The sequence below is a fragment of the Vicugna pacos genome, chromosome 12, assembly GCF_048564905.1.
Source record: "Vicugna pacos chromosome 12, VicPac4, whole genome shotgun sequence".
Lineage (NCBI taxonomy): Eukaryota > Metazoa > Chordata > Mammalia > Artiodactyla > Camelidae > Vicugna > Vicugna pacos.
The window spans coordinates 3,631,552-3,659,246 of record NC_132998.1 but is presented as its reverse complement, the minus strand read 5'-3'; the positions used below and the strand labels follow the sequence as shown (position 1 = coordinate 3,659,246).

Below are 27,695 nucleotides of genomic sequence, written 5' to 3'. Positions count from 1 at the left end.
ATACAATTAACTCCTGTATCTTGACAGCGTGTTAAACTTATTTCTAGGAGCTATTTTGTAAGGTTTTAAGATTTACTACATAGATAATATTTTATTCGTGAATGGAGACAGCTTTTTTTCATCCATTCCAATTTGAATTTTTTATTCATTTTTATTTTTCCCTTGTCTTCATTAAGAATTCTAGTATAAAATTAAGCAGGGCCTATGAGAGAGAACATCTTTGTCTTGTTCAGTATCCTTGGGGGAAAGCATTCAGTGTTTTGTCATTAAGTAGTTCGCCCTAGTTTTTTATAAATGCTTTCTTAGATTAGGGAACTTTGTATTCTCGGTTTACTGAGTTTTATTATTATTATAATGAATGGATGTTGCAATATCACTAATCTTTCTGCATTTATTAATATAATTGTATTTTTTCTTATTTTAGTCTATTAACATAATTAATTTTGTTGATTTACTTTTGACTATTTTGTATCTATATACATGAGAGATGTTGGTCAGTAGTTGTCAGGAAATGTCTTTGTCTCATTAATCTTTTAGGGTAATGAAAGATTTATAAAATGAATTGAGAAGTGCTTCTGTCTCCCTCATTTCACAGAGAGATTTTGCAGAATTGTTATTTTTCTTTCATTGATGTGTAGTAGAATTCACCAAATTTGGGATAATTCACCAGTGAAAGAACCTAGACTTGGCGTTTATATTTTTGGAACGTTTTTAGTGATAATTCAATGTAATAGTTATAGAGCTATATAAATTATAGTTGCCCCTGGGTATCTGCAGGGCATTGGTTCCAGGACCTCTGCAGACACCAAAATCTGTGGATGCTCAAGTCCCTTCTATAAAATAGTCGAGTACAGTCTGCTCTCCCTATCCATGGCTTTGCATCCATGAATTCAACCGACTTCAGACAGATCCTGGGATACGGAACCCATAGTTATGGTGGGGAGGCCCACTGCGTTTAATTCTTTCTTAAATAAAAGTGTGTGTGTGTGTGTGTGTGTGTGTGTTTTCTCACACAAATACATCTATTCTTCCAATTCCCCAAAATATCTAGGAATGGTAACCTTGTATTTTATTTTTTGAGGAACTGCCAAATTGTTTTCCAAAGGAGCTGCGTTATTTTATATTCCCACCAGAAATGTAAATGTTCCAATTTTTCCACATCCTCAGCAACTCTTATTATTGTCTGTCATTTTGGTTACAGGCATCCTATAGGTCTGTAATGATATCTCAATGTGGTTTTGATTTGCATTTCTCTAGTGCCTAATGATGTTGAACTTTTTTTTTAATGTGTCCATTGGCTTATAATCCAGGTGTGATAATGATAAATTTTCTATTTTAATTTTTCTCTAAATATAATTTCCTTTAATTTTTGAAAGATAACATGCTAAACGTAGAATTACTGGTTGACAGTCTTTTTCTTTCAACATTTTGAATATTTGAATATAACATCCCTGCTTCTTGACTTTCATAGTTTTGAAGATGAATAAGCTTTCAATATAATTGAGGATTGTTTGTACATGTTGAGTTGCTTATTTCTTACTGCTTTAAAGATGTTTTTTGTTCTTTATTTTTGACGGTTTGAATGTGATGTGCCCAAGTGTGAATCTCTTTGAGTCCAAATCCTACCTGAAATTCTTTGAACTTCTTGGATGTGTGTATTAATGTTTTTCAACAAATTTGACATGTTTTCTGACACTATATCTTTAAATATTCTTGAAGTTTCTTTCTCTCTCTTCTCTTCTTCTTAAACTTCCATCATGTGAATGTTAGTAAGCTTGATGATCTCCAACAGATTGCTGAGGATTTGTACATTTTTAAAAATTACTTTTTTTATTTTGTTACATGGGATGGATAATCTCTGTTGAACACTTTTCAAATTCACTGATTGTTTTCTTCTTCCAGCTGAAATTGGTTGCATCCTCTGTCACGAATTTATTTCAATTATTATACTTACAGCTCCAGATTTTCTATTTGGTTCCTTGAAAAATATTATCTCTTTCTTTATTGTTACTCTATCCTGGTGAGACACTGTTCTCATACATTCTTTTAGTTCCTTAAACATATTTAGTAACAGTTGATATAAAGTCCCTGTTTAGTAAATCTAACATCTGAGCTTTCCTAGGGACAGTTTTTTTTTACTAGTTTTTTTCTATATTGGTATTTACCAATATCTTTGCACATTTCATACTGTTGTTGAAATAGGGCTTTTTAACATTAACATAACAAGGCATTGGCTTTTAAATAAATTTATAATTTTGAGAAACCTTCATTTTCATTCCACAGTGGTATTTATAAATATAATCTTCTTTGACATTTAGATATTGTTGTCTCAGCAAACAAAACAATATTATAGCATCAGGATCTATGTATTTGTAATCTACCTTTTACATCAATTTTTGTGCAATGTTTTTAGAAAATGTAGTAGTGTATGTCAACAACAATAAAGTAAATTCTAAAAGTTCATTTATAATATCATCAGTACCATCATCTACATTTGTGTACATTTTATGTGATGACCATACTCATGTGTCAAACCAACGCATTATTTTATTCACTGGGAAGTTTGGCTTTCATAAAATTTGGATGAGTCCAAGTCTGAAAATTCCTCAAAGGTCAATTGAGAGCATTGAATTAGGCTAATTGCTTTATTTCTTTATTATTTATTTATGTATTTATGTATATATTTAACTTTAGTAATAGTTATTTAGGTGCCTAAATTTGGATTTGGTGCCGATAACATCTATTGTGCAGAGGATTTTTTTTTAATTCTCTGAGAACTGAGTTGAAATTGACTTAATTTAAAAATAGAGCAAAGAGCCTTCTGCACATTCAAAATTTAAGACATAAACTCACTCAAATAAAATTTGTTAACTTCACTAATCAAAGAGTTCCTCAGGCCTTAACCCAGACTAATGCTTTTGAGTGACTGAGCAATATCCTTGTTCAACAGCCTTAAGAGGGCCTTTGCATTTTTTATCAAATAATATATTGCAATTAACAATTAATTTTGCTTCAATAAGCTTTATTTCCCATGGAAGAAAAACATGCGATATGTTTTCAAACAAATGCTGTTAAGAAGTGTATTAATTTAAAAAGGCTTTGGAATGAGGGCATGGCCAAAATGGCAAAGTAGGGAGACCCAGAGCTCATTTCCTTCTATGGGCACATCAATATGACAACTATTTGCAGAGTGACTGTTGATGAGAAGAACCTGAAAACTAGCAGAAAACATTTTCCACAACTAAATTTATAAATAAAGAACCACAATGAGACAAGAAGGAAGGGCAGAGAAGTGCTATAGTCAAGACTCACATCCCTGGGTAGGACACCCACAAATGGGAGGATAATCACAACTGCAGAGGTTCTCCCCAAGAAGCGTGGGGTCCAAGGCTCCCTGCTGCAGGAACCTGAACCGGGAAGATGAGCCAGCAGAACATCTGGCTTTGAAGGCCACTGGTGCTTGTGTAAAGGCTTCTAAAGAGGGCTGTAGAAAACAGAAACTTCAGACGTAAAGAGCTCAGGAAAAGCCTCACATGCTCCAAGACCCAACACAGAAGTAGTAATTTAAAAGGACACTGGGTCAGACCCACCTGCTGATGTTGGAGAGCCTCCCAGAGAAGTAGGATGCAAAAGAGAACCTCTGGGACATAGATGCTGGCAGAAACCATTTTTGGGAGCTTGTTCTACCATGAGGACACTCACGCTGCCAAGTGCCACTATGGAGTTAGCAGTAGGGGCTTATCAACACACCAGCCGGTCAGCTCCAGTCCTAGGACATTTTAGGTAAAGCAGCCATTCATGTGTGGGCCTAGTCCCTACCCACAAGCAGGCTGGCACCAGGACCCCAGAACCCGACAAGCAGTACCCCATGATGCAGCCCCATCTACCTGCATGCTGCAGCCAACTTGGTGAAAGGACAGTTCCAGCTACCAGCATACTCACAGCAGTCAACTCTGTAACAGAAGGGCTCATGCAACCCACATATGGAGCATCGCTTGAGCATAAAGCTCCTGTGACCAGAGGGGAGCATGCTGGGGCCCACAGGATGTCTCCTGCATTAAGGCTACTTCTCCAAGATTAAGAAACGTAAGTGACCTACCTAATCTGTAGAAATAAAAACAGGTATCAGGCAAATGAGGTGACTGAAGAACATTTTTATAAGGAACACAGTAAGACTCCTGAAAAAGAGCTAAGTGAAGGTAGAGATAAGCAGTCTACCCAATAAGGAATTCAAGTTATTGATTATAAAGTTGCTCAGTGAGCTCAGGAGAAAAATGGATGAACACACTGAGTTTAACAAAGAGATAGAAAATATAAAAAAGAACCAAACAGAGCTGAAAACTACAAAAACTGAAATAAAAATATGCACTGCAAGAATAGTAGACTACATGATACAGAAGAGTAGATCAGCAAACTAGAAGACAGAGTAGTGGAAGTCACCTAAGCAGACTGAATTCATATCAAGTATCTTTTCAGATCACAAGAGTATGAGACCAGAAATCAACTACAAGAAAAAAAAAAAAACAACAAAAAATCTGCAAAAAGCACAAACATGTGGAGGCTAAACAATATGCTACAATATGCTACTAAACTGAAGAAATCAAAGAGGAAATGAAAAAAAAAATGGAGACAAATGAAAATAAAAACACAATGATCCACAATCTGTGGGATGCAACAAAGCAGTTTCAAGAAGGAAGTGTATAGACATATGAGCTTGCCTCCGGAAACAAGAAAAATTTTCAACAACCTAACTATACACCTGAAGGAACTAGAAAATGAAGAATAATCAAAACCTAAAGTTAGTAGAAGGAAAGAAATAATAAAAATCAGAACAGAAGTAAATGAAATAGAGACTAAACAGGCAGTAGTAAAGATCAATGAAAGTAAGAGATGGTTCTTTGAAAAATAAACAAAATTGATAAACCTTTGGCAGATTCATCACGATAAAAAGACAGAGGGCCCAAAGAAATAAAATCAGAAATAAAATACAAAGGATTAGGTGAGATTACTACAATTATATGTCAATAAAATGAACAACCTGGAAGAAATGAATAAGTCCCTAGAAACATAAAATCTCCCATGTCTGAAATCAGAAAGAAATATGAACAGACTATTTACAAATAATGAAATTGAATCAGTAATAAAAAACAAAAAACAAACAGAAAAAATTCCCAACAAACAAAAGCCCAGGACTGAAAGGATCAGATACCTTTGTAGTAAATTCTACCAAAAACACAAAGGAGAGTTAACACATAGCCTTCTAAAACCATTCCAAATAAACTGAAGAGGAAGAAACACTTGCAAACTCATTGTACAAGGCCAGCATCACCCTAATCCCAAAACCAAACACACCACACACAGAAAAGAAAATTACAGACCAATATCACTGATTAACATAGATGCAAAATCCTCAAAAAAATTAAGGAAGTCAAATTCAACAGTACAATAACAGGATCATACACCATGACCAACTAGGATTTATCCCAGGGACCCAAGGATGGTTCACTATTTGCAAATCAGTCAGCGTGATACATCCCATTGACAAACTGAGGAATAAATACATTATGATCATCTCAATAGACACAGAAAAAACTTTTGACAAAATTCAACATCCATTAATGACAAAAACTCGGCAAAGTGGCTATAGAGGGACTATACCTCAATACAGTAAAGGCCAAGTACGGCAAGCTCACAGCTAACACCATACTCAATGATGAAAAGCTGAAACCTTTTCCTCTAAGATCAGTAACAGGACGAGGATGCTCACTATTAACTACTCTTATTCAACACAGTATTAGACATATTAGTCGCAGCAATCAGACTGGGGGAAAAAAAAAGGAGACAAGGCATCCAAAATGAAAATAAGGAAGTAAAACTGTTACCATTTGCCAATGACATGATACCATACATAAAAAAAATCTAAAGATGCTGCCAAAAAGCTATTAGAACTAAAACATAAATTCAGTAAAGTTGTAGGATACAAAATTAACATATAAAAATCTGTTGCATTTCTTTATACTAGTAACAAACTATCAGAAAACAAAATTAAGAAAACAGTCTCTTTTGCAATTGCGGCAAAAACAATAAATCTAAGAAGATAATACACCTGTATTCAGAAAACTATAAAACATTCATGAAAGAAATTGAAGATAACATAAACAAATGGAAAGATGTACCCTGTTCATAGATTGGAACAATTAATATTGTTAAAATGACCATACTACCCAAGGTAGTACACAAAGTCAATGTAATTCCTATCAAAATACAATGGCATTTTTCACAGAATTAGAACAAATAATTAAAAAATTTGTATGGAAACACAAAATACCTTAATAACCAAAACATTCTTGAGAAAGAGAAACAAAGCTGGAGGTATTATGTTCCTTGATTCAAACCATACTGTGAAGCCACAATAATCAAAGTAGCATGGAACATGAAAATTAATATAGGTATGCATATGCATGAATGTGGCATTGTGCTGTATACCAGAAACTGACTGTAATTCAATTTAAACAAACAAACACACACTACGGTGTTGGCATACAAACAGACACATATCAAGGGAACAGAACAGAGAGCCCAGAAATAAATCCACAAGCATACGGTCAATTAATCTACAACACAGGAGACAAGGATATACCCTAGGGAAAAGAGACGACTTTAATAAATGGAGTTGGGAAAACTGGATAGTTACATACAAAAGAATCAAACTGGACTGGTTTCTCATACACATACAAAAATATACTTAAAATGGATTGAAGAGTTAAATGCAAGACCTGAGACCATAAAAAAATGTTCTAGAAGAATCATAGGTAGTAAGTGCTTTCACAGGGGTCTTAGCAACATTTTTTTAAATCTGTTTCCTCAGGCAAGAGAAACAAAATCAAAAATCAAAAATGAGAATACATCAAACTAAAAATCTTCTGCATACAGAAAATACTATCAACAAAATGAAAAGGCTGCTGGCTGAATGGGACAAGATATTTGCAAATAATGCATCACATCTGATAAGGAGTAAATATCCAAAATACACAACTCACACAATATCAAAAAAAAACCAAACCCAAACAATTAAAAAAGGGACAGAGGACATTTTTCCAAAGAAGACATACAGGTGGCCAACAGGAAGGTGAAAAAGAGGCTCAACACCACAACCAACAGGGAAATGCACATCTAACAACAATGAGCTACCACCTCTGACGTGTCAGAATGGCTATTATCAAAAAGACAGACAACAACGAGCCTGGGCATGGTTGTAGAGAAAAGGGAATGTAAATGCGTGCAGTCACTATGGAAAACAGATGCCTTAAGAAATTAAAAATACAACTATCATATGATCCAACCATTCCATTCGGGTATTTGAAGAAAACAAAAACATTAATTAGAAAAGATACATACATTCCTATTTTGTTGCAGCATTATTTACAAAAGCAAGATGTGAAAGCAATCCAACTACCCATCAACAGATAAATGGATAAAGAAGATGCGGTATATATCTACAATGAAATATGAGACATAACAAGGAATGAAATCTTGACAATTGTGACAACATGGAAGGACCTAGAAGGTATTATACTCAGTGAAATAAGTCAGAGAAAGACAAATTCCATATGATTTCATTTATATGTGGAATCTGAAAAATAAAACAGAGGAACAAATATAACAGAAACACTCATAGATATTCACAGAGCTGGTGTTTGCCAGAGGTGAGGGTGGATGAGAGGATGAGCAAAATGGTGAGGGGGATTAAGAGGTACAAACACTGGCTGCAACTTCTTCCTGAATCAGAACTTTGACGAGGAATGATACTGAGAGGGCAGGTCACTCACAGCCCCCATCCTAAGCTCACTCCACAAATTAGAAAACAATCAGAAGCCTTAGAACAAAACTAGCCAACTCCCCACCCTCCTAAAGTGGCCTCATTCCCACCTTGGCTTGAGAGAACCCATGCCAGACAGCTGTTTCCTTTGTGGGCGTCCTTCGTCTGCTGACCGGGTCGGGGCTGGCTTTCTACCGGGAGGAGCGGGCGCCAGAGCGGACACCCCGTCCCGGGACACTGAGCCCGGCGCGCGGAGGAGCCGCCAGCACGGCTGCGCGCGGGGCTCGCTTAAGACAGCACCGGGTATTTGTGCACCGGCCACGGGGAGGGTCACTTCCTCCCTACACGTTGTGTGAGTCCCCGTGTGTTACAGACGTGCTGACGACGTGGTCCTCGGGGCTTTTTACCGAGGGCGCGGTGCCTGTGGCTTCGCCGGCGGGCGCTGCCTTCTCGGGGTCCAGCTGTGGGCAGAGGGGGACCAACCAGCGGCCCGAGGGGCCACCGGAGCCTCCTCTCCCTATCTGCTTGTCACCCGCGGCGGCCGCAGCCACCCCCGGGCAAGCGCTGTCCCAGCCCAGCCTCCTGGTAGGACTGGGCCTCTGTCCCATTTTCCTACATCCAGATGGAGAGATGGGTGCTTGCTTCCCCCTCCCTCAAAGAATCCCTGAGACTTCCCCACTCCTCTTCCAAGGCGAAGGGAACCTAGAGCCCCAAACTCTCATCTTGCGTTGGAGTGACCCAATCTTTCCATCTGGGGTGAGTACTCGGAGGTCCAAGGCCCCCTCCACTGTCTGGCATTGACCTCCAGCCCGCATCCCTTTGCTGGGGAGTGAGATGTCTGGTTTGTTTTGCCCGGGGAAGGGGTAAGATCAGAGCTGCTCTGAAAGTCAAGGCCACCACCTACCCCGGAATACAGCAGTTTCTCTAATAAAGGTTTCTAACTGAATGGAGTTTTAAAAGCCAAAAAATAAAAGGCGAAGGAGCCAGCTCCCACAGAGCAGGGTGTCTGTACGCGAGCTAGGCCAGAAAGCGAGACTATTAACCTGAAGCCGCTCTTGAGAGAGAAGTCTTAAGGAACAGGCAGCGACGGTCTCCTACCTCGCAACTGCTAGGACGGACGTTCAGCCCCGGACATTCGGCCCCGAGGAAGTTTCCCAGAGCACCTCCGGGTTGCTGCAGCCATGCACCTCTGCTGACGACTGACGGCGGCCTCTGGAAGCCTCTGAAAGCCTCTGGAAACCTCTGGAAGCCTCTGTTCCTGCCTCGGGCACTTCCGGCTCCCGAAAGACGGGAGATTTGCAACCTGCACATGCGCAGTCCACTTCTGCGCCAGCCTGGGGCGCAGCCTCGGGCGCAGTCTCTCTCGCTCCGCGGCCTGTGTGCCGCGGGCCTTCCGTCGCACCTGACTGGGCCTCCGGGACAGGAGCTGCTGCGCGGTGAGTCTGAATGTGGAATTGTAGAGGGGATTAAGGGGAGACAGTCGTCTTGGAGGGTTAGTGTTTGCAAGATAGGAGGAGGTTCCGGCACCGGGGGTGGGGGTGGGGCGCACGTAGGTGTTTTCTCGCCCCAGGATTCCCCCCCCCATCTCTCGCGATAACCCGTGAGTTTCTTCTGGGAGGAGTGGTCGGGGTGCAGCGACTTGGGCCTGATTCTGCCATTCTCTGAGCGGCCTTTGAAGCTCAGCACGCCCCAACCGATCCTTTTCCTGCCCCTCCATCAGGACCTTCTCTTACTTCCCACAGCCTCCTTGTCACTCAGGTAGCCTGTGGGCTCCAGCTGTGACCTATTTGCCTTCTTGGGAAACTCACATTCCTCGCACTCAGACCAGACCCTGGCTTTTAACCAGAAGGTTAATTCAAACTAGAGAAAACAGCATTTTGAAACGTTTTTTTCTTATATCTCGAAATAAATGAGTTGAAATTGCAAAGCCTTTTAGATTTTCATAGATAGAAGATTCATTCTGACTCAAGTAAAAGACAGATGGAAGCTTGGAGAAAGAAAAGGTCAGTCAAGAAGGAAAGCAAAGGAAAAGAAACAGGAGGCCAAAAAAGAAAAAAAAAAAGGTTTCTTCTACTTTGTTGTATAACCTGTAGTCTAGGTCTAGTAGTTATACGCTGTGACCTGAGGTAGGGAAGAACAAATACTGCACTCTTCCTCCCTAAAGTCATAGCTGTGCTGTGGCAAATCAGCATTTGCTTATCCCGCCATGACCATGTCTTCCAAATAGATCTATCAATGTAGAAATAGTGGAAGTTTCTGTGGTTGCATTGACATACTAAGCAGCAACTTCCAGAAACATTTTTTTCAAACTTTTGAAAATAAATTGCTTTAGTAGATTATTGTGTATTATCACGTCCTAGGAACTCTAGAATGAGCGAACCATAAATGGACGCCAAATGACCCACATAAAGCAGTATATAGCATGTTAAGACTCAGGAACACACCTGTGGCAAATCCATTTTCAACAAATTAACCAAGTAAACTGATCTTTATTACTTTACTAGAGGGGCAGAGAGGGGCTGGTGTTGGCAACACACAAACTAATAGCGCATAGCTGTTACATGGAATGGGTCTTGGGTCATTTCATTTTTTTTGTTAAATGAAGTGGTGATCACAGGATGCTGGGGCACCATGGGTGGCCTATCTAAACCACAGGTATTTGAATTGCATGTCTTTTGATATACTGAAAATACTGTTATTGTTTTACCTGCTATGATTTTTTTTTAACGTCTATTTAATGAGTCATTTCCTGTGCCCTGGGTGAAAACTCAAGCAAGTATATGACTTTGATGTCATAAGAATGTGTCATTCAGGTATCTTATTGTGGCAAGCAGCTTAATTTTCTGACGGCCACCAGCTGTAGCTCTTTTGAATCCAATATTGAATCGCACGGGCTGCTCATAGTCAATGATTACACACAGCAGGTGTACTAAAAAAGGGTAATTTATGCAAGATATAGGGCTCCTCTAATGGGCAACTTTGACTCAAAGATTCTCAGTCAACCTGGAGAAAAGTTTCTTAAGAGAGGTCTGTGGTCTGAGATGCTTTCCTCTGTCTCCTTCAGGGAGACAGGCATATGGCTTGCTTCCAAGTCTGAAGGCTCTCCTCTGGCTCCAAGCTCTTTTTCTTAATAGGAATTTGCCTATATATATATAAAAATAATAGCTTAATTTTTTAAATAAGAATAAATAATAATTTATATAACAATACAGAATAATTATGTATATAAATAGATACACATATATTTAAAATCTTGGTGTCTGCTTTTTTAAGTGCCCAGACTAACAGTGGCTTTTCTAAAAATTACAAACATAATCTCAGTTAAGAAGTTGGAATTTTGAGTACAAATTATTAATATAAACTCTGAATTTGTTTTAATGGCAGATCTCTCAACTAGCTCAAGCTTGCTGTCAATAGAAGCCTTTGTCGGAATGAGGGGTAAGGGTTGATTTTTGTCTCTTTCTATTGTGCTTCTCCTCTTCCTCCCTCCTTCTCCCAGTCTCTAATCTCATTAGCCAGTTTCTCTCCAGGAGATTTGGGAAAGAAGTAGAAGAGAATAGGAAAGGATTTCCCACTGGAAGCTAGCTTCTCACTCTGAGACAGATGCATAAAGCTAACTTTGGGAAGAAGTCTTTCTTGGGCCATTTAAAGAGTCCCTTTTAGGCCCTTTTGTTCTATAATTTCTATGATCTAGGTAGATAAAATTTACCACAGTCTTTAGGAATTTTGGGTCACCCCAGTTCTTTTCTGCTAGAATTCCTCCATTATCTGATAGATTATACACCGTGATTATATGATTTATAAGAAATATGTATTTGGTCTTTATCTCTATTTGTGGCACAGAGCTCCTTAAAACCATAAGAATTTCCTAATAAGAGTAATAAAAGTGTCTTGGTATTCATAACAAACCCCTTTCAACAACTCCTGAGTTTATGTTAATGGGGTGACTTTTGGAAAGCACCTAAGGATGCTAAGGGGCATCCTAAGGAAGGGGGCTGGTTGCTAGGGGAGCCAACCATATAATTAGGGGTTGGAACTTTCAGTCCACCCCCTGCGCTGTGAGAAGGAGAGACGGGCTGCAGATTTAACCAGTCACTACGAGTCAATGATTTAATCAAGTATGCGTATGTAATAAAGTCCCCGTAAGAACCCAAAAGGTTAGGGTTCAGAGAGCTTCTGGATTGGTGACCATGTGGGGATGCTGGGAAAATGGTGCTCCCAGAGATTGTTGAAGCTCTGTGCTCTTTCCCACATACCTTATCCTATGCCTGTCTTGCATCTGGCTGCTCCTGAGTTACACTTTTTTTTTTTTAATATTTTTTTGAAGTATAGTCAGTTTAGAATATTGTGTCAGTTTTTAGTGTACAGCACAATGCTTCTGTCACATAGGAACATACATTCATTTTCATATTCTTAACCAAAGTGACTGCAAAGTATCGAATGTAGTACCCTGTGCTATACAGTATAACTTGTTGTTTATCAGTTTTATGTGTATTAGTGAGTATCTGCAAATCAAACTCCCAGTTTATCCGTCCCCGCCCCTTTCCCCCGGTGACTGTAGTTGTTTTCTATGTCTGTGAGTCTGTTTCTGTTTTGTAGATAAATTTGGTGTTTTATTTTTTTAGTCCCAACAGCAGTTTCCCAATTTGCTGAAGAGACTGTCTTTACTCCATTCTATGTTCTTGCCTCCTTTGTCAAAGACCAATTGACCAAAAGTTTGTGGGTTTATTTCTGGGCTCTCTGTCCTGTTCTGTTGATCCATATGTCTGTGTTTGTACCAATACAATGGTGGTTTGATTACTGTAGCTCTGGTATTGTCTGAAGTCTGGGAGGGTTATTCCTCCAGCTTCATTCTTTTTCTGCAGTAATGCTTTGGCAGTTCTGGGTCTTTTGTGATTCCATATAAATTTGGGATTATTTGTTCTAGTTCTGTGAAAAATGTCCTGGGTGATTTTATAAGGATTTATATAGGTTGCTTTCAGTAGTATGGCCATTTTAGCAATATTAATTCTTCTAATCCAAGAACATGGAATATCTTTCCATTTCCTTAGTGTCTTGTAGTTCTCTGCATATAGGTCTTTCACTTCCTTGGTCAGATTTATTCCTAAGTATTTTATCCTTTTGGATGCAATTTTTAAAAGGGATTGTTTCTTTACATTCCTTTTCTGATATTTCATTGTTAGTGTAAAGAAATATTACTGACTTTTATATGTTAATCTTGTATACTGCTACCTTGATGAATTATCTCTAGTAGTTTTTGTATGAATTCTTTAGGGTTTTCTATATATAATAGTATATCATCTGCATATAAGGACAGTTTTACCTCTTCTCTTCCAATTTGGATCCCTTTTATTTCTTCTCCTTGTCTAATAGCTATGTCTAGGACTTCCAATACTGTATTGAATAGAAGTGGTGAGAGTGGACATCCTTGTTTTGTTCCAGATTTTAGGGGGGAAGCTTTCAGCTTTTCACCATTGAGTACTATGCCGGCTATAGATTTGTCATAAATAGCTTTTATTATGTCACGATATATTCCCTCTATACCCACTTTGGTAAAAGTTTTTATCATAAATGGGTGTTCAATTTTATCAAATGCTTTTTCTGCATCTTTTGAGATAATCATGTGATTTTTTTTGTCCTTTCTCGTGTTATATCCTTTTATAATAAACTGGTAATCCAGTAAGTAAAATGTTTCTCTTAGTTCTGTGAGTTGTTCTGCAAATGAATCCAACCTGAAGAAGGGGTGATGGGAAACTCCAACCTATACACACACAGTTTCTTTCTCTCCTATGTGGCTGAATCTGGTTTATAGGAAATCCTGACATAAGCCTCATGTTTATGAATACTGGAAATGCAAGCCTGTCTCATGCAGCTGTTTCTGTCAGGCTGCCACAGTGCACTTGACCTTGTGCTAGCCTGAGACAGGGCCAAGTTCTCTTTGTCTTCCCCTACAAGGGCTCCCAGGACATCATTTCACCACCCTTTTGGGGATGGGCAGACTTCACCTCTCTGCAGTGCTCACAGACTGCGAGAGCTCATATCCAAGAGTTCTCATCAATAAATTTCTCCCCCAAATCTGGTTATTTTCTACCTACATCACACTTAAGGGTCTAATAGCTGTGAAAATAATTCTTAAATAATTACTTTGAAAACTTCCAAGAGATGATTTTCCCCCTTAACCTTCAAATGTAACGTTTATTATATTTGTAGTTCTTCATATACATTCACAATAAACACTTAATTATATTAACTGTAAATGATTAAAGGGCAGCTGGGGATAGAGAATAAGCAGCAGATTAGAGAGCTGGTATTAGGAGTTTCTTACTTCTCTCATGTTCACAGAAAATTGCTGAAATTACTTAGGAGTATTTTGCTAGGTAACTAGGCTTTAGAAATAAAATCCAGGGTGACAGGTAAATACCTGAGCCAAAAAGAGTTTTGTAAGTGTAATTGGATTATTATATTCCCTTTGTAATGAATGTTTTACCCATGGTAGTTAATCGTAATTAAAATTGCATGTGATAATTTGGAAGCTTTATAAGCAGAGTACTTTGGGGTTGTGTCCTCATGGGGATTGGGTATTAATTAAGAGAAAAGACAAAGTGAGGGGAAAATAAGACTTAAGTTGGTTTAAAGGAAAGGGTAGTTAAATAAGATGGTGAGAAGGATTGCAGATTGTTAATCATAACATCAAATTCTCATGTCTCAAGGAATAATACTTTTGTTTTTGAATAAAACTGGTAATTTCAAGATTTTTAATTCTCTTTCCATGTGATGCTACCATTTAAGACTTGTAAATCTTATGATATATGGGTATATATTACCCTGCGGAATTCTGAATTATAACAGTTTTATCACTTCTCTAAGCAGTTGTTTTATATTAGAGAAAAATTAAGATGTGCAATGTTTTCCAAGTTACATTTGTATGTAAAAGTTGTACTATGCACATGTGTGGAAACCTTCAAGTTATTGCCTAAAAATTCTATGTAATTTTAAAGGTCTATTGTCTAGCAGCACTATATGTAGAATGCATATATGTGTGGTTAGTAAACTCAATGCAAGATTGTTCTTGAAAACATTTTCAATTTTTTGTTATTGAACATGAGACTAGACAAGCATCTTTCCAGTTTGCAGATCCATCATGCTGCTGAACCTGATCTTTTCATCTTCTGAACTTAAGTTCAGATTTTTATAGTTCTCATATTCAGCTGGAGCAGATTATTGGCTTGACTTAGTAATGTTTACTCTTAATCTACAAGAATTTTCTTTCTAAAATATGCATCTTTTACATTAATTAATTGTACTAAAAGGGACTTTTGTCTAATCAGTAAAAGGAATTGTCTAATACATCACTAATTATAGCAAAGTGGGATAAATACTATGATAAGGATAGGCCCCAACTCTCGGTGAAGCACTGGGGAGGAGGGCTGCAACTCCCTTATTGTTATATGTGAACAACATCTATGAGAAAGAGTACATGATAATAGGTGCTTACCAACTGGAGGACAATTTCCCCTCACAGACATTACCTGTAAATAACAATCAAATTTTGTTGCATAGGTACATATGTTGATTTATGAGCTTGCTTAGGGATTTATGCCCTTAAGTAAATACATAAAAAGTTATTTGAGCTATCATGTACCTTCAGTAGAATGAAAATAGTGTGATATGGTTTTCAAAGCACCATTAATAGAAAGAAAGTAAAATTGAATTATTGATTTAAATATAAATATGTTTATCTTGAATGCTAGCAAGTAATATATAAAAAACTAAAAAAGAAGGATAGTGAAGGAAATATAACTTTAAAACACACACATTAAGAGGCACTATTAAATAGTGTGTAAGTATTTAGGCTCTGGAGACATAGTCTGTGGTTTTCAGTCCTGTCCCTGTAACTTACTAGCTTTGTGGCTTTAGGAAATTATTTTATATTTTGGTCTTTCTGGTTATTTTTCTGTGAAATGGAGAAGATATTAGGCTAAATCACATGAAGTTGTCATACTTGGCTATTTTATTTTACAGCTTTTTTGAGGTATAATTGATTTACAATAAACTACACAATTTAAACATGCAGCTTGATGAATTTTCATAAATACATATATACCTAAGAAACCATTGCCATAATCAATATAGAAGCATAGTAGTCACTCCAAAGAGTTTTCTTGTGTCCCTTTTAAATCCACGTCTCCCTACCTTTTATCTTCAGGAAAACACTGAATTGCTCTCTGTCTCTGTGGATAGTTTTTTTTTCCAGATTTTTGTTTTTTTAAGCGAATGGAATCATTGCAATATATATCTTTTTGGTCTGACTTCTTTCATTCACCATAATTATTCTGACTCATCCTTGTGTTTGGAGATATCAAAAGTAATTGCTGACTAGTGTTTTATTGTATGGATATTCCACAGTTTGTTTACTCATTCAACTGTTAGTGGACATTTTGTTGTTTTCTGTTTTAGGCCATTGTATGTATTTAGATATTTTATATGATATATATGTTGGCTATAAATATTTGCATACAGGAAATGATAGAGAAAAAGAATAAGACAAATAAATGACCAATACATTTAGGAAAGAAAAAGATGCAAGTCCTCAATATCAGAAATGACAGAGGTGAGATTAATGCAGATCCTACATACACAATGAGAATAAAAAGAGAATATTATTAACAGCCATCTAGGAAATCTGATTAATTAAATAAACTGGAAAAATACCTTGAAAGACAAAAATTACCAAAGCTCTCTCAAGAAAAAAATAGATATACTGAATAGTCCTATATATGTTAAAGAAATTGGTTTCATAGGGGGGAGAAAAAAACTTTCCATAGAAAGAATTCTACCCCTGGATTACTTCATGGATGATTATACCAGATGTTTAAGAAATAATTGATACCAATTCTACACAAATACTTCTAGAAAATTGAAAAGGAAAGAATACTACAAAATATATTTTATAAGACCAGTGTTACGCTGATAACTGATTTAGATGAAGATGTCTGCAAAACAAAACCAGAAACCAGAAATCTATGAAAGAACAAAATCTGTGGATCTAGCCACAAAAGTACTTCACACGAAGTTAACGTATCAAATCCTATAATATATTTAAAGATTAATGTATCATGACCAATTGAGGATTATTCTGGTAACACAAAAATCAATCAGTGTAATTCATTATATTCACAGACTAAAGAAGAAAAGCCATATGATTGCCTTGAGAGGAACTTTAAAAGAATTTGGCAAAATTCAATCTTCTTTCATGATAAAATCTCTCAAACTGATAAAGGATAACTGTGTAAAACCCACAGTTAACAGCATACTTAATAGTTAATGAATGAATGTCTTCTTCCTGACATGGAGAATAATGAGGCATGCTGTCCACTCTAACCATTTCTATTTAACATTGTGCTGAAGCTCTTAGACAATGTGATATGTTAAAAAAAAAAATACAGATTGAAAAGGAAAAGTTAAAAAATTATTTGCAGGCAACCTGATTTTCTAAATATTAAAGAGTCTACAGAGAAGTTGACATTTTTAGACTCCCAAAAGAGGAATTCTCTTGTTTTATCCTAACAGTAATATAATCTATTTCAAAGATTCTAATGACGTATTTGAATACATTAATATACATGTAACACTTATCATAGTGTCTGTTCCAGGGGAAGTAATCTGAAACTCTTAGCTCATGCTTTTTGCCTTGCATGTTATCAGCAAAACTTGGAAACAATACAACGCAATTAAAAATTGAAAAAGAGATAGAATTAGTGAGCAGAAAAATAAATATGAGAGATGGAATATCATGACAGCTTATGTCATAATATTATGTTAGTTTAAAAAAATTACCTCTGATTGATGAGTAAAAACTGGCTCTTGAGTTTCCTCCCAATGGATGCTAAAAAGTAAATACCCATTGTCATCACATGTTTATCAGTATGCATACCATTTTGAAACAGTTTTTAAAACAGGTAAAGATACTAAGGAGATGCATAAGCATTTTTGTTAGTCTGGCCAAATAGAATAGTTCTGGACTCCATTAAAGACATAAAACAACCTAGTGACCACAACCCAAGTAATCTTTTATAATAAATAGAGCAACAAGTTTTTAAGTATATTATATAGGACTCATTTTCTTTTAATTTTACAAAGATAATCTTTGTACATTAAGTAATAATATGTACTGAGCAACAATGAATAGTAATGTCAGTAATTATAATCCAGGTAGAGCTACACACGAGGCTCTACATAATTTACATTTATTATTTACAACTTTTTTGTAAGATACTGTCTCTTGAAAATGAAGAAACTGGTGCACAGAGAGGTTGAGTGATTTGGCTGTGGTTACACAGCTTTTTTTTTTTTTTACATTTTTTATTGATTCATAATCATTTTACAGTGTTGTGTCAAATTCCAGTGTTCACAATTTTTCAGTCATTCATGGACATATACACACTCATTGTCACATTTTTTTCTCTGTGATTTATCATAACATTTTGTGTATATTTCCCTGTGCTATACAGTGTAATCTTGTTTATTCTACAATTTTGAAATCCCAGTCTATCCCTTCCCACCCTCTACCCCCCTACACAGCTTTTTAAATAGCAGAGAGAGCATTCAAAGGTCAGGCTGTCTACTTCCAAAGGCCACTGTTGACCTTAACTGTACTATACTGCCTCATCTTTTCTTCTTTGTTATAATTTAGTAGTGCAGTAGTTTTGTTTTGTTTTTTAGTAATTGTTGATGTGATTTTATGTCTCTTTAACACTTTCAGGTAGACTCATTTACTTGTCTTGGTCATTCAAAATGAATAAGCTTGCTCCTCTGAATTTCCTAACTTAAACCCATGTAGGTGAAATTGATTAACCTGATAATATGGAGTCAAGACAGTGTAATGTTAAGCACACAGTATCTTGAGCTAGGCTCTTTAATGTGTGTTTTTATTCAACTACATACTAACTCAGTAACATTAGATGAGGCACACAACCTCTCAAAACTTCATATTTTTCCTTTGTATAGTTGAAATAACAATAATAGCAATATAAGATTTATTTACATGCATCAAGAAATAATTAAGATAATTAGACAAGTGTTAGTTGAGTTGGGCAGTGGGAGAGGGTAGCTGCTTAACTTTGCCAAGGTTAAATAAATAGGAAAAAACACAAAAATAATTTCAGTTCTCTTCCTTGTGTTTTTCCCCTAGAATTAAGTAGATATTTTTGCATCTTTGTTTAGGATGAGAGATAAATTATTTTAAGATATTAATATTCAGTTTTTTAGTTAGCTTTTCTACAAAATGATTGTGAAAATGTATGCAATAAGGTGTTTTTACGTAAGATTATCCACTTTATCAATACATTGTATTTCACGTACATTGGGAATAAAAGTCGTAGCCCTTCCTCATGAATAGCACTTAAAATGCTGTATTCTATTTTACCTGTTACAGGGCAGTCACCTCAATTAGAACAATTGTTCTTAACAAGTAAATAATATGAGCTATAACATAAAATTGTATATGTAAAGAATTTAAAATTGTACATGTAAAGAATTTAAAATTGTCTGGCATATGCTAAATGTTACACAAGGAAAAATTTGTAGTAGTAGCATACAAATAAGGAGTGATAGCAGTTAGTGGTAGTTGTCTTACTAGACTGCAGGGGATGTTAAAGATAATAACGATGTGATTTGCTCTTGGATATACAGCATCTAATAGCTCTTTAAAAAGGCTTATTGAATAAATTGATAACATAATTAGTGGACAAGAAATATCTAAGCACATTAAAATGGTGGACTACATTCATCTAGATCTTCTTCCGTAGAGTAATTAAATTTCAAGAAAAGTAGAAATATGCTTTAGTTTTTACTGAATCTTCAAGAATTTGATCATTTTGGTTTCAAACAACTTGTAGCAGTGTATCCATGTCCATATATTCCAAGAGAAGTTAGGGAAAATGCAAAAGATCTCAATATTGTCTTATAAAATGGTTCAGAAATGAGAATAGCTATGGACGTTTCAAAAGTTACAGGAGAGATTCTGACTTATTCTATGATATTGGGACTTGGAAAAGGGACAAAAATGGCATTGTTTAAATAAAATTTATATCTATTTTGCTTATGAACTTCATTTTAAAATGGCCTTTAATATTTTTCTATGAAACCAGTGTTGTATGACTATTATTAACCTACAGTTACCATTGATGTGTGACTAATTCAGAATATATAGTGGTTTGATTTATATTATCTTGGAATCTGTCGACTGAAATAAAAGGCACAGCCTGTAAGTTGAGAGTTATGTTTTATTTGGTGGACTTCCTGCAGACTCGAGCCCAGGACACAGCCTCTCAGATCGCTCTAAGAGACTTCCACCTAGGCAAGGGAGAAGCCAGGATATATAGGAGTTTTTTGCAACAAAGACCAGTTAGTTGAAAAATCAGAAGGTTACCGTTAATTAAGGAAAACCAGATTATTTCAAGTTAAGGAACTTAGCTGTTTTCTCTGTATGGGAAGGTGTAAAGGTGTGGCCTCACTGAAATCATTCCTTTGATATGCAGCTTGCCATCTAGGGCCAGTGTCCTGTTTTTCCATATCCAGAGTTCCCCTCGGGTGCGCTGTTGAGTGTGGTTGCAGAGACCAGGCTGCCTGCTTGTCAGCATCCTGAGTTCCCTCTGCTCACGGTCTGGGGTGGCAGTAGTGGCTGATAACTTGAAAGCCGCAGAATTATTCATTTACTGATATGGCTGGCAATATTTTTCATTCACAAATCTGTATAGTAAAAAACATGCTATACATTTTTCCTTTGACGTTTTGGATATATTATTTAAAGGAAAAATGTATTTTATTAATATACTTTTCAAATGCTGTGGGTAGTAAAACATTTATTAATAAAGTATAAAGAACACACTGAAATAGTTCTTCTGAGATATAGTTGAGGTTTACTCTAAGAAAGTACTTTAGGGGAAAGGGAGAAGGGTAAATTAGGAGTTTGGGACTAGCATATATAAACTACTATATATAGATTAACAAGGTTCTACTATATGTAGCACAGGGAACTACATTCAATACCTTATAACCTATAACGAAAAAGAATCTATGTATATAACTGAATCATTATGCTATACACCAGAAACTAACATTGTGAATCAACTATACTTAGAAAAAAGAAGAGTACTTCATCTGCTATTATTTGTGTAATACCAATGACACAATAATCAAATATTAGGTGAAATTTAACCTAAGACCTCTCAGTGGTTTCTTTTGTAAAACTCCTGCCCAAATAATCTTGTCAAATTCTTGTATAATCCATAAAATCTGGAAGGCCACCGTCGATGACTAAAAGTTCACAGAGGTAGTAATTTGTTATATTGCTGAGATAATCATAATGGTTACCTAATGTTCTTCTTTGGAGAAAACCCTTTTAAGGGTCAAACATGGTCAGCTAATGGACTTTGTACAAGGACAAATCAATGAATAACTGTCTTTTAATATTTACAGATGGATTGAAAAAAATGGTACTTAGTGGAAATCACAAATTCTATAACAGCAATCTCGCTACTAGTTTTTTTTTGTCTTTAATAGGAACATTGAAAGAGGACAAAATAGACACAGTGGAGAGCCTAACACGTTTATGTGCTAAGTTTGTAAATCACAGGAAGTATGTATTTTTTTGCTGGAAACTAATTCAGTTAAAAAGATAGTATCAAAAATCATACAGTTTTAGAAAGTTGATCAATATTTTATACAGTAACTCAAGATAAAGCATTTAGGAAGGCAGAATCAAGAATATAGAGTCATATATCCTTAAAATAGTGTGTCCTTCTGTGACCTAAATATGATCCTTTTAAATATAATGTAGAAAAAAGGTAAACAACAGCAAGAAAATGATTGTCTACTACTTGCTAGCAGTTGTGTCAGATACTTAGATATGCATCATTTTTCTTAATCTTCATGAATTTCATTCATTAGATACTGTGTTTGAATTAGAAACCAGTTTAATGTTTGATGAAATAAAAGAAGCTGAGGCTTAGAAAAAGAGGACAAATAGCACTTGAGATCAGGGAGGTAGGTGATTGAAAATACTTTGACATATACCGTAAGTGTCAGAGGAAGCCTCTGAAGTATTTTAAAGAGTGATACGATTACTCTGGCTGTTGTGCTGAGAATAGACTGAAGCATTGAAGCCTAATTCATTAATCCCGGTTAGAAATGATGGTGGCTTGTACAAGGTAAATAGCAGTGGACATTGTAAGAAGGGACTAGATGTTTTATTTTTCCGAAACAGCGGCAAAACGATGTACTCAAACAGCACATGTAAGCTGTCAGAGAGGCTGGTGTTGATCGTGTTGCTAAGGTTTTCACTTGGAGATGGAGTTTTCATTAACTGAGAAGGAAAAGATTGTGCGAAAAGCAGGTTTAAGGATAGAGAAGAACAGTAGTTCAGTTCAAGGCATGTTGGGTTTCTGTTAAGAAGGAAATTGAATAAGTTTAGAAATATATAGTAGGTAATTTGATCTCAGAACTCAGAGGAGAATTCTGACTAGAGGTATAAATTTGAAATCTGCAAAAATACATAAACATAGTATGTAGATAAAGCCATGTAACTGATTGAGCTCATCAAGTAAATGGTTATAAACGTAAAAGAAAAGTCAAGAAAGAGGCAGAGCCCTGGGAAATTGGAATGCTAAGGAAATAAAGAGAAACTATTAAAGAAGCCTGTGTAGAAGACATTGAAGTAGGAGGATAATCAGGAGAGAAATGGAATGGCCTAATAGCCATGTGAAGAAAACGTTTCAAAGAGAAGGTAGTGATAAACTATTCATAGTTATTTAAATAGAATGCTAAATTTTCCAAAAATGTTACAGTATAACCATGTTCTCAGGTAGTTAAAGATTTCTTTGGATAGTCAAAAGCAATATACAGGCTTTGAGTAACGGTAGACTACATAATTTGGGCCAACCATCCACTTGAAAAAGTATGTAGCACGTATGTTTAAAGGCACTAGGTACCTAATACAATAGTGGAGAAATACAGGCCAGGTCTGGACATGGTAGAAGTCCAATGCTTTGAGACTAGCAGTTGATGCCCCTTTGCCCTGTGTTTTTACTTAAAAATTTTTAATTTTGATTTTAATTTTTTGGTGAAGTATAGTTGATTTACAGTGTTTCATGTCTACAGCAAAGTGATTCAAATTTATATATATATATATGTGTGTGGGTATTTTTTTTAATTTTAGCCTTGTTTTGTAAATCTTTTTTTTTTTTTTTTGAGGTGCATGTGTAGGTTAGGAAGCTGAGCTAAAGTTTTAACATCATTGTGGGCTAAGGCAGCAGAAATTTGTGTCCAGAACACAACGGAAGGGAATCCTTGGTTAACCTATTTGATCAAATAATCTTAATTATTGAAATTGGACAAAGTGCAGATCTGCTGTTCTTCAGACACAGGGCAGATGGAAAGATAAGCTTCTCAAAGATTAATATGATATATTGTACCTCAAATTATTCTTGAAATTTTCATGCATATTTAGTGCTCAATAAAAAATAACCAGCCAGAGGCAAATTAAAAACATGACCAAAAGCAAAGAAAATTATAGAGAATAAAAATAGATTCACAGAAGCTCTTGATAATGGAGTCATCATACTTAGGTATAAAATAACTATATTTTATATTTTAGAAATATAAAAAATTAAATATGTGACAGAAAACTAGGAACTTCCAGAAACAGCCTAAATGTCCATCAACAGATAACTGGATAAAGAAGATATGGTATATATATACATAGGAATGTTACTCAGCCATAAAAAAGAATGAAATAATGTCATTTGCAACAACAGGCATGGACCTAGAGATTATCATATTAAGTGAAGAAAGTAAGACAAAGAAAGACAGATTTCATATATCACTTACATGTGGAATCTAAAAAAAAAATGTTATAAATGAACTTACAACTCACAGACATAGGAAACAAACTGATTACCAAAGGGGAAGTGTGGGAGGATAAATTAGAAGTTTGTGATTAACACATATAAAATAGATATATAACAAGGACTTACTATATAGCACAGGGACCTATATTCAATACCTTGCAATAACCTATAGTGGAAAAGAATCTGAGAAAGAATATATATATATATTCATATATATATATGAACATACATAACTAAATCACTTTGCTATACACTTGAAACTAACACAACATTGTAAATCAACTATATATTCATGAAAAAAAGGAACTAGGAATTTCCAGAGCTGAAATCCATAGTAACCAAAATTAAAAATGCAGTGGATAGATTTAATACCCCAAAGCAAAGAAGTAATGATTAATAGGAAGAGAGAGAAAGAGAAGGGAGGGAGAGAGTAATTGCAAGATAAAATCTATAACTAAAAAGTATAGACGAAAAGCATAATATACCAAAAGTACAAAGAACTAGATAAGAGAAGAATTAGAAAGTAATGACAAAGAAATACAATGACAAGAATAAAATAATCCTGAAGATTTTTTTTTTAACTTCTAGTTAAGTTGATAAATCTCTGGCAAGTTTCCTCAGGAAAACAGGATAAAGAACAATTAACTAAAAGCAGAAATAAACCTACCATCTACAAGAATTAGCAAAAAAGAACAAAAAAAGCGCAAAGTCAGAAGTAAGTAATAAAGATGAGAGAGGAAATAAATAAAATAGAGACAAAGAAAATAGAAAAGATTAATGAAACCAAGAGCTGTTCTTTTGAAAAGAGAAACAAAATTGATAAGCCTTAACCAGATTCATCAAGAAAAAGATGTTCCAGATAAGCAAAATAAGAAATGAAAGAGGAGGAATAACAAATGATACCTCAGAGATACAAAAAAAAAAAAAATCATGAGAATACTACAGTTACATGGCAACAAATTGGACAACCTAGAAGAAATTAATAAATTTCTAGAAATATGCAATTTTTCAAGACTGAGTCAGGAATAAATAGACATCTGAACAGACTGATCATTAGTAGTGAAACTGAATTTTTCATCAAAAATCTCCCAGCAAGCAAAAGTGCAGGACTGAGCCGCTTCACAGGTGATTTCTGCCAAACATATAAAGAATTAATACTTGTCCTTCTTAAACTCTTCTAAGCAACTGAAGAGGAGGAAACACTCCAAATTCATTCTATGAGGCCAACATTACCCTGATAACAAAACCAGAAAAAACATAACAAAAAATAGTCTTTTTTATTTAAAGTCAGTTGATTGTAAATGTTAACCACATTGAAAAAATACAAGATTAGTGCTTGATTAAATTTCTAGGGCAATAGTTTAATCAAATTGACACTTAAAGTAACCGTCACAGTAGAGGAATTCATAAAGTATATCATTCCCATTACATAGTATCATTCCCATTTATGTATAAGAAAACTGAGGATAATTGATCTTTATATAAAATCCCTAATTTCACTAAACTTATTTGTGGCTGAGCTAAGATTTTCATTCAGGTCTAGGAGTCTCTCAAATTCAAAGCCTTAACCAGTGTATTATAAAACTAAGACCACGAAAAATGTTTTTAAAACTATATTTGAAGCAAATCAGTATTTCTTTTAGTTTTGTGTTTGTCTCCCTTTTCCATGTGTGAGAGAGATTGAATAACAAATAGTTGGAGATAGTCAGAATTCCACTATGAAGAACTAACTCTTCTGGTCATAAGCAGGTAAAGGAAATAATTATAGTGCTATTAACATTTTTCCTTTAAAGTATGAAATACAAATATTTGATCTAAATTTTCTTTGATTAATTCTTAATATTTAGTACCAATTGCATTTTAAGCTGCTAAATGTCAAGTCACTTGAAACATGAGATGACGAAAAAGTGTTTTACTTTATTTGTAAAAAGGGTTGAAGAGCGCATTTTTCATATTCTTTTTCACAAAGTAAACAGCTTCTGATTTATTTCAGCTTTTCATTTAAAATATTGCATTATCATATAGTGAGTAGTAAGGCCAATCATGACATGCTTCTGCAAAGTGTTTTATTCTTAGCATTAAAGAAGAAACTAGTAAAAGGTCGTGCTTGTCAACTTCATTCGTATTCAAGTTGTCTAAGTCATAAACATTCCACCTTAAAAGCTTTCATATTCCCTGAACTGTTCAGTTACATTATTTCCCTATCAATCTGTCACATTTGTATTACGTCAATTATGCATTTTTCCCTCAATTCGTCTTTGGCAATCCTTTTCAAACACGAATTAAAAATAAAAAATAAAAATAATTTCAAAATTCACTTCACCCCTTTTAAAATTTTTAAATGGCAAGGTGGATTACTTAAGCTTTGTATTATTTGATGGAATGATTAAATTTTAACAGTATTATGAAAGTTTATTTGAGCAATGATCTGTAGGTGAAGTAAATTCTTAATGTTACATAAAAAGCCAATAATGTTTTCAGTCTTTAAAAATACATTATTAAACAAATGTTATTTTTGTATATTATTTATCATAATGTAAATATTACGTGAATTAGGTTGAGAATTAGGGGAAAAATGCAAAAGGAATAAGTCAGATTTCATCCAGGTGCATGATTTCCTCATGATCTATCTTCAATATTATAAAAAAGAAATGTTTAAAGTAAAAGAATAAGAAGACTTCAAAAATGATAAAGCTAATTTAGTAATACCAACATCCTGTAAGTAGAATTTCAGACAAAAAACATTACTGAAGTTAAAGAGAGACATTTCATAATAAAGCACCAAGTTAAACTTCCTTATGTAATAACACCAAATGTATATGCATTAACATGGTTTAAAATATATAAAGTAAAACTGACAGAAATAAAAGGACAAAAATATAAATTCATAGTCATATTTGGAAACTTAAATTTCTCTTAGTAAGTGATAGGCCATGTAGACTAAAAAGAAAAAATGCAAATTGAACAACATGAAAAACAAACTTGAACAAAATGACAGATAAAGCACATCAACCAACACCTCCACAATGAAAAGTATTTTCAAATGCACTTGAAACACTTACCAAAATGAGTCATGTACTGGTGAATAAAAGCAAGGCTTAACAAATTTCAAAAGCTAGAATAAAATATAAAAAAAAAAGTCCTTTGACAAAAATGAGACTAAGCTAGAATTAAATAATAGAAAATCCATTATGCAAGCAAGCAGTATGCTTCTAAATAACCCATAGGTTAAAGGAGAAATAAAACAAAATTTGAAAGTATTCCAAACTGAAGAAAATGGAAATATGAAAAATAACTATTGTGGGGGAGCTAAAGCAGTGCTTTAATTTATACTCTAAAAATATGTGTTTCTAACATACATACATACAAGTAGAAGAAAGGAAATAATTGAGAGAAAATCAGAAATCAAAATTAAAAAATATACAGAGAGATCAGCAAACCAAAATGTAAATTCTTTGAAAATTAAATAAAATTGTTAATCCTTTAGTAAGTCGTACGAATAAAAGAAAGGAATATAAATTGCCAATACTGAGAATTTAAAAAGTAATTACCACCATATATTTTTATTACTAGAATAATAAAATATATTATGTATAACTAACAATAAACTCAAAAATTTTGATGAATGGGCGTATTTCTTGAAAATATATAACTTGACAAATGCAAGGAAGTAGTAAACAATGTGTGGTCCTCTAGTTATTAAAGACACTAAAAAAATGTAAATAAAAATGTAAATAAATAGGACATGGTATTCAGTGATAAATTATTTGAAATACTTAAGTAATAATATCATCAAAACAAACTTACAAAGAATGTCTTTCTTACTCATTTTGTGATACCAATAAACCATCCTGAAGCCAACAAACAAGACAATAGCCTTTGAAAAAATAGTTAAATAAAGGCCAGCCATCCAGTAATATGAGAGAAACAGGTCACAGACCAAATAAATTTGCTCTAACTCTTCCCAC

General features: G+C 34.9%; 1 protein-coding gene and 1 long non-coding RNA gene across 2 annotated transcripts in view; one reads left to right on the top strand and one right to left on the bottom strand.

Annotated features, from left to right (window-relative positions):
- LOC140700363 (uncharacterized) overlaps positions 1-9,536 on the bottom strand; it is a 204,851-nt gene extending 195,315 nt beyond the window's left edge. Inside the window, exons 1-2 of the mRNA XM_072973874.1 lie at positions 9,347-9,536; positions 8,918-9,261 (exon numbers count right to left, since the gene is read on the bottom strand). Of these exons, the coding sequence (XP_072829975.1) occupies positions 8,918-9,261; positions 9,347-9,536 (534 nt within the window). The remainder of the gene's footprint in view (positions 1-8,917; positions 9,262-9,346) is intronic.
- A 643-nt stretch (positions 9,537-10,179) lies between these two features.
- Positions 10,180-27,695, top strand: part of LOC140700350 (uncharacterized) — a 269,795-nt gene continuing 252,279 nt past the window's right edge. The window contains exons 1-2 of the long non-coding RNA XR_012078768.1: positions 10,180-10,296; positions 11,204-11,257. This is a non-coding gene — a long non-coding RNA (uncharacterized lncRNA). The remainder of the gene's footprint in view (positions 10,297-11,203; positions 11,258-27,695) is intronic.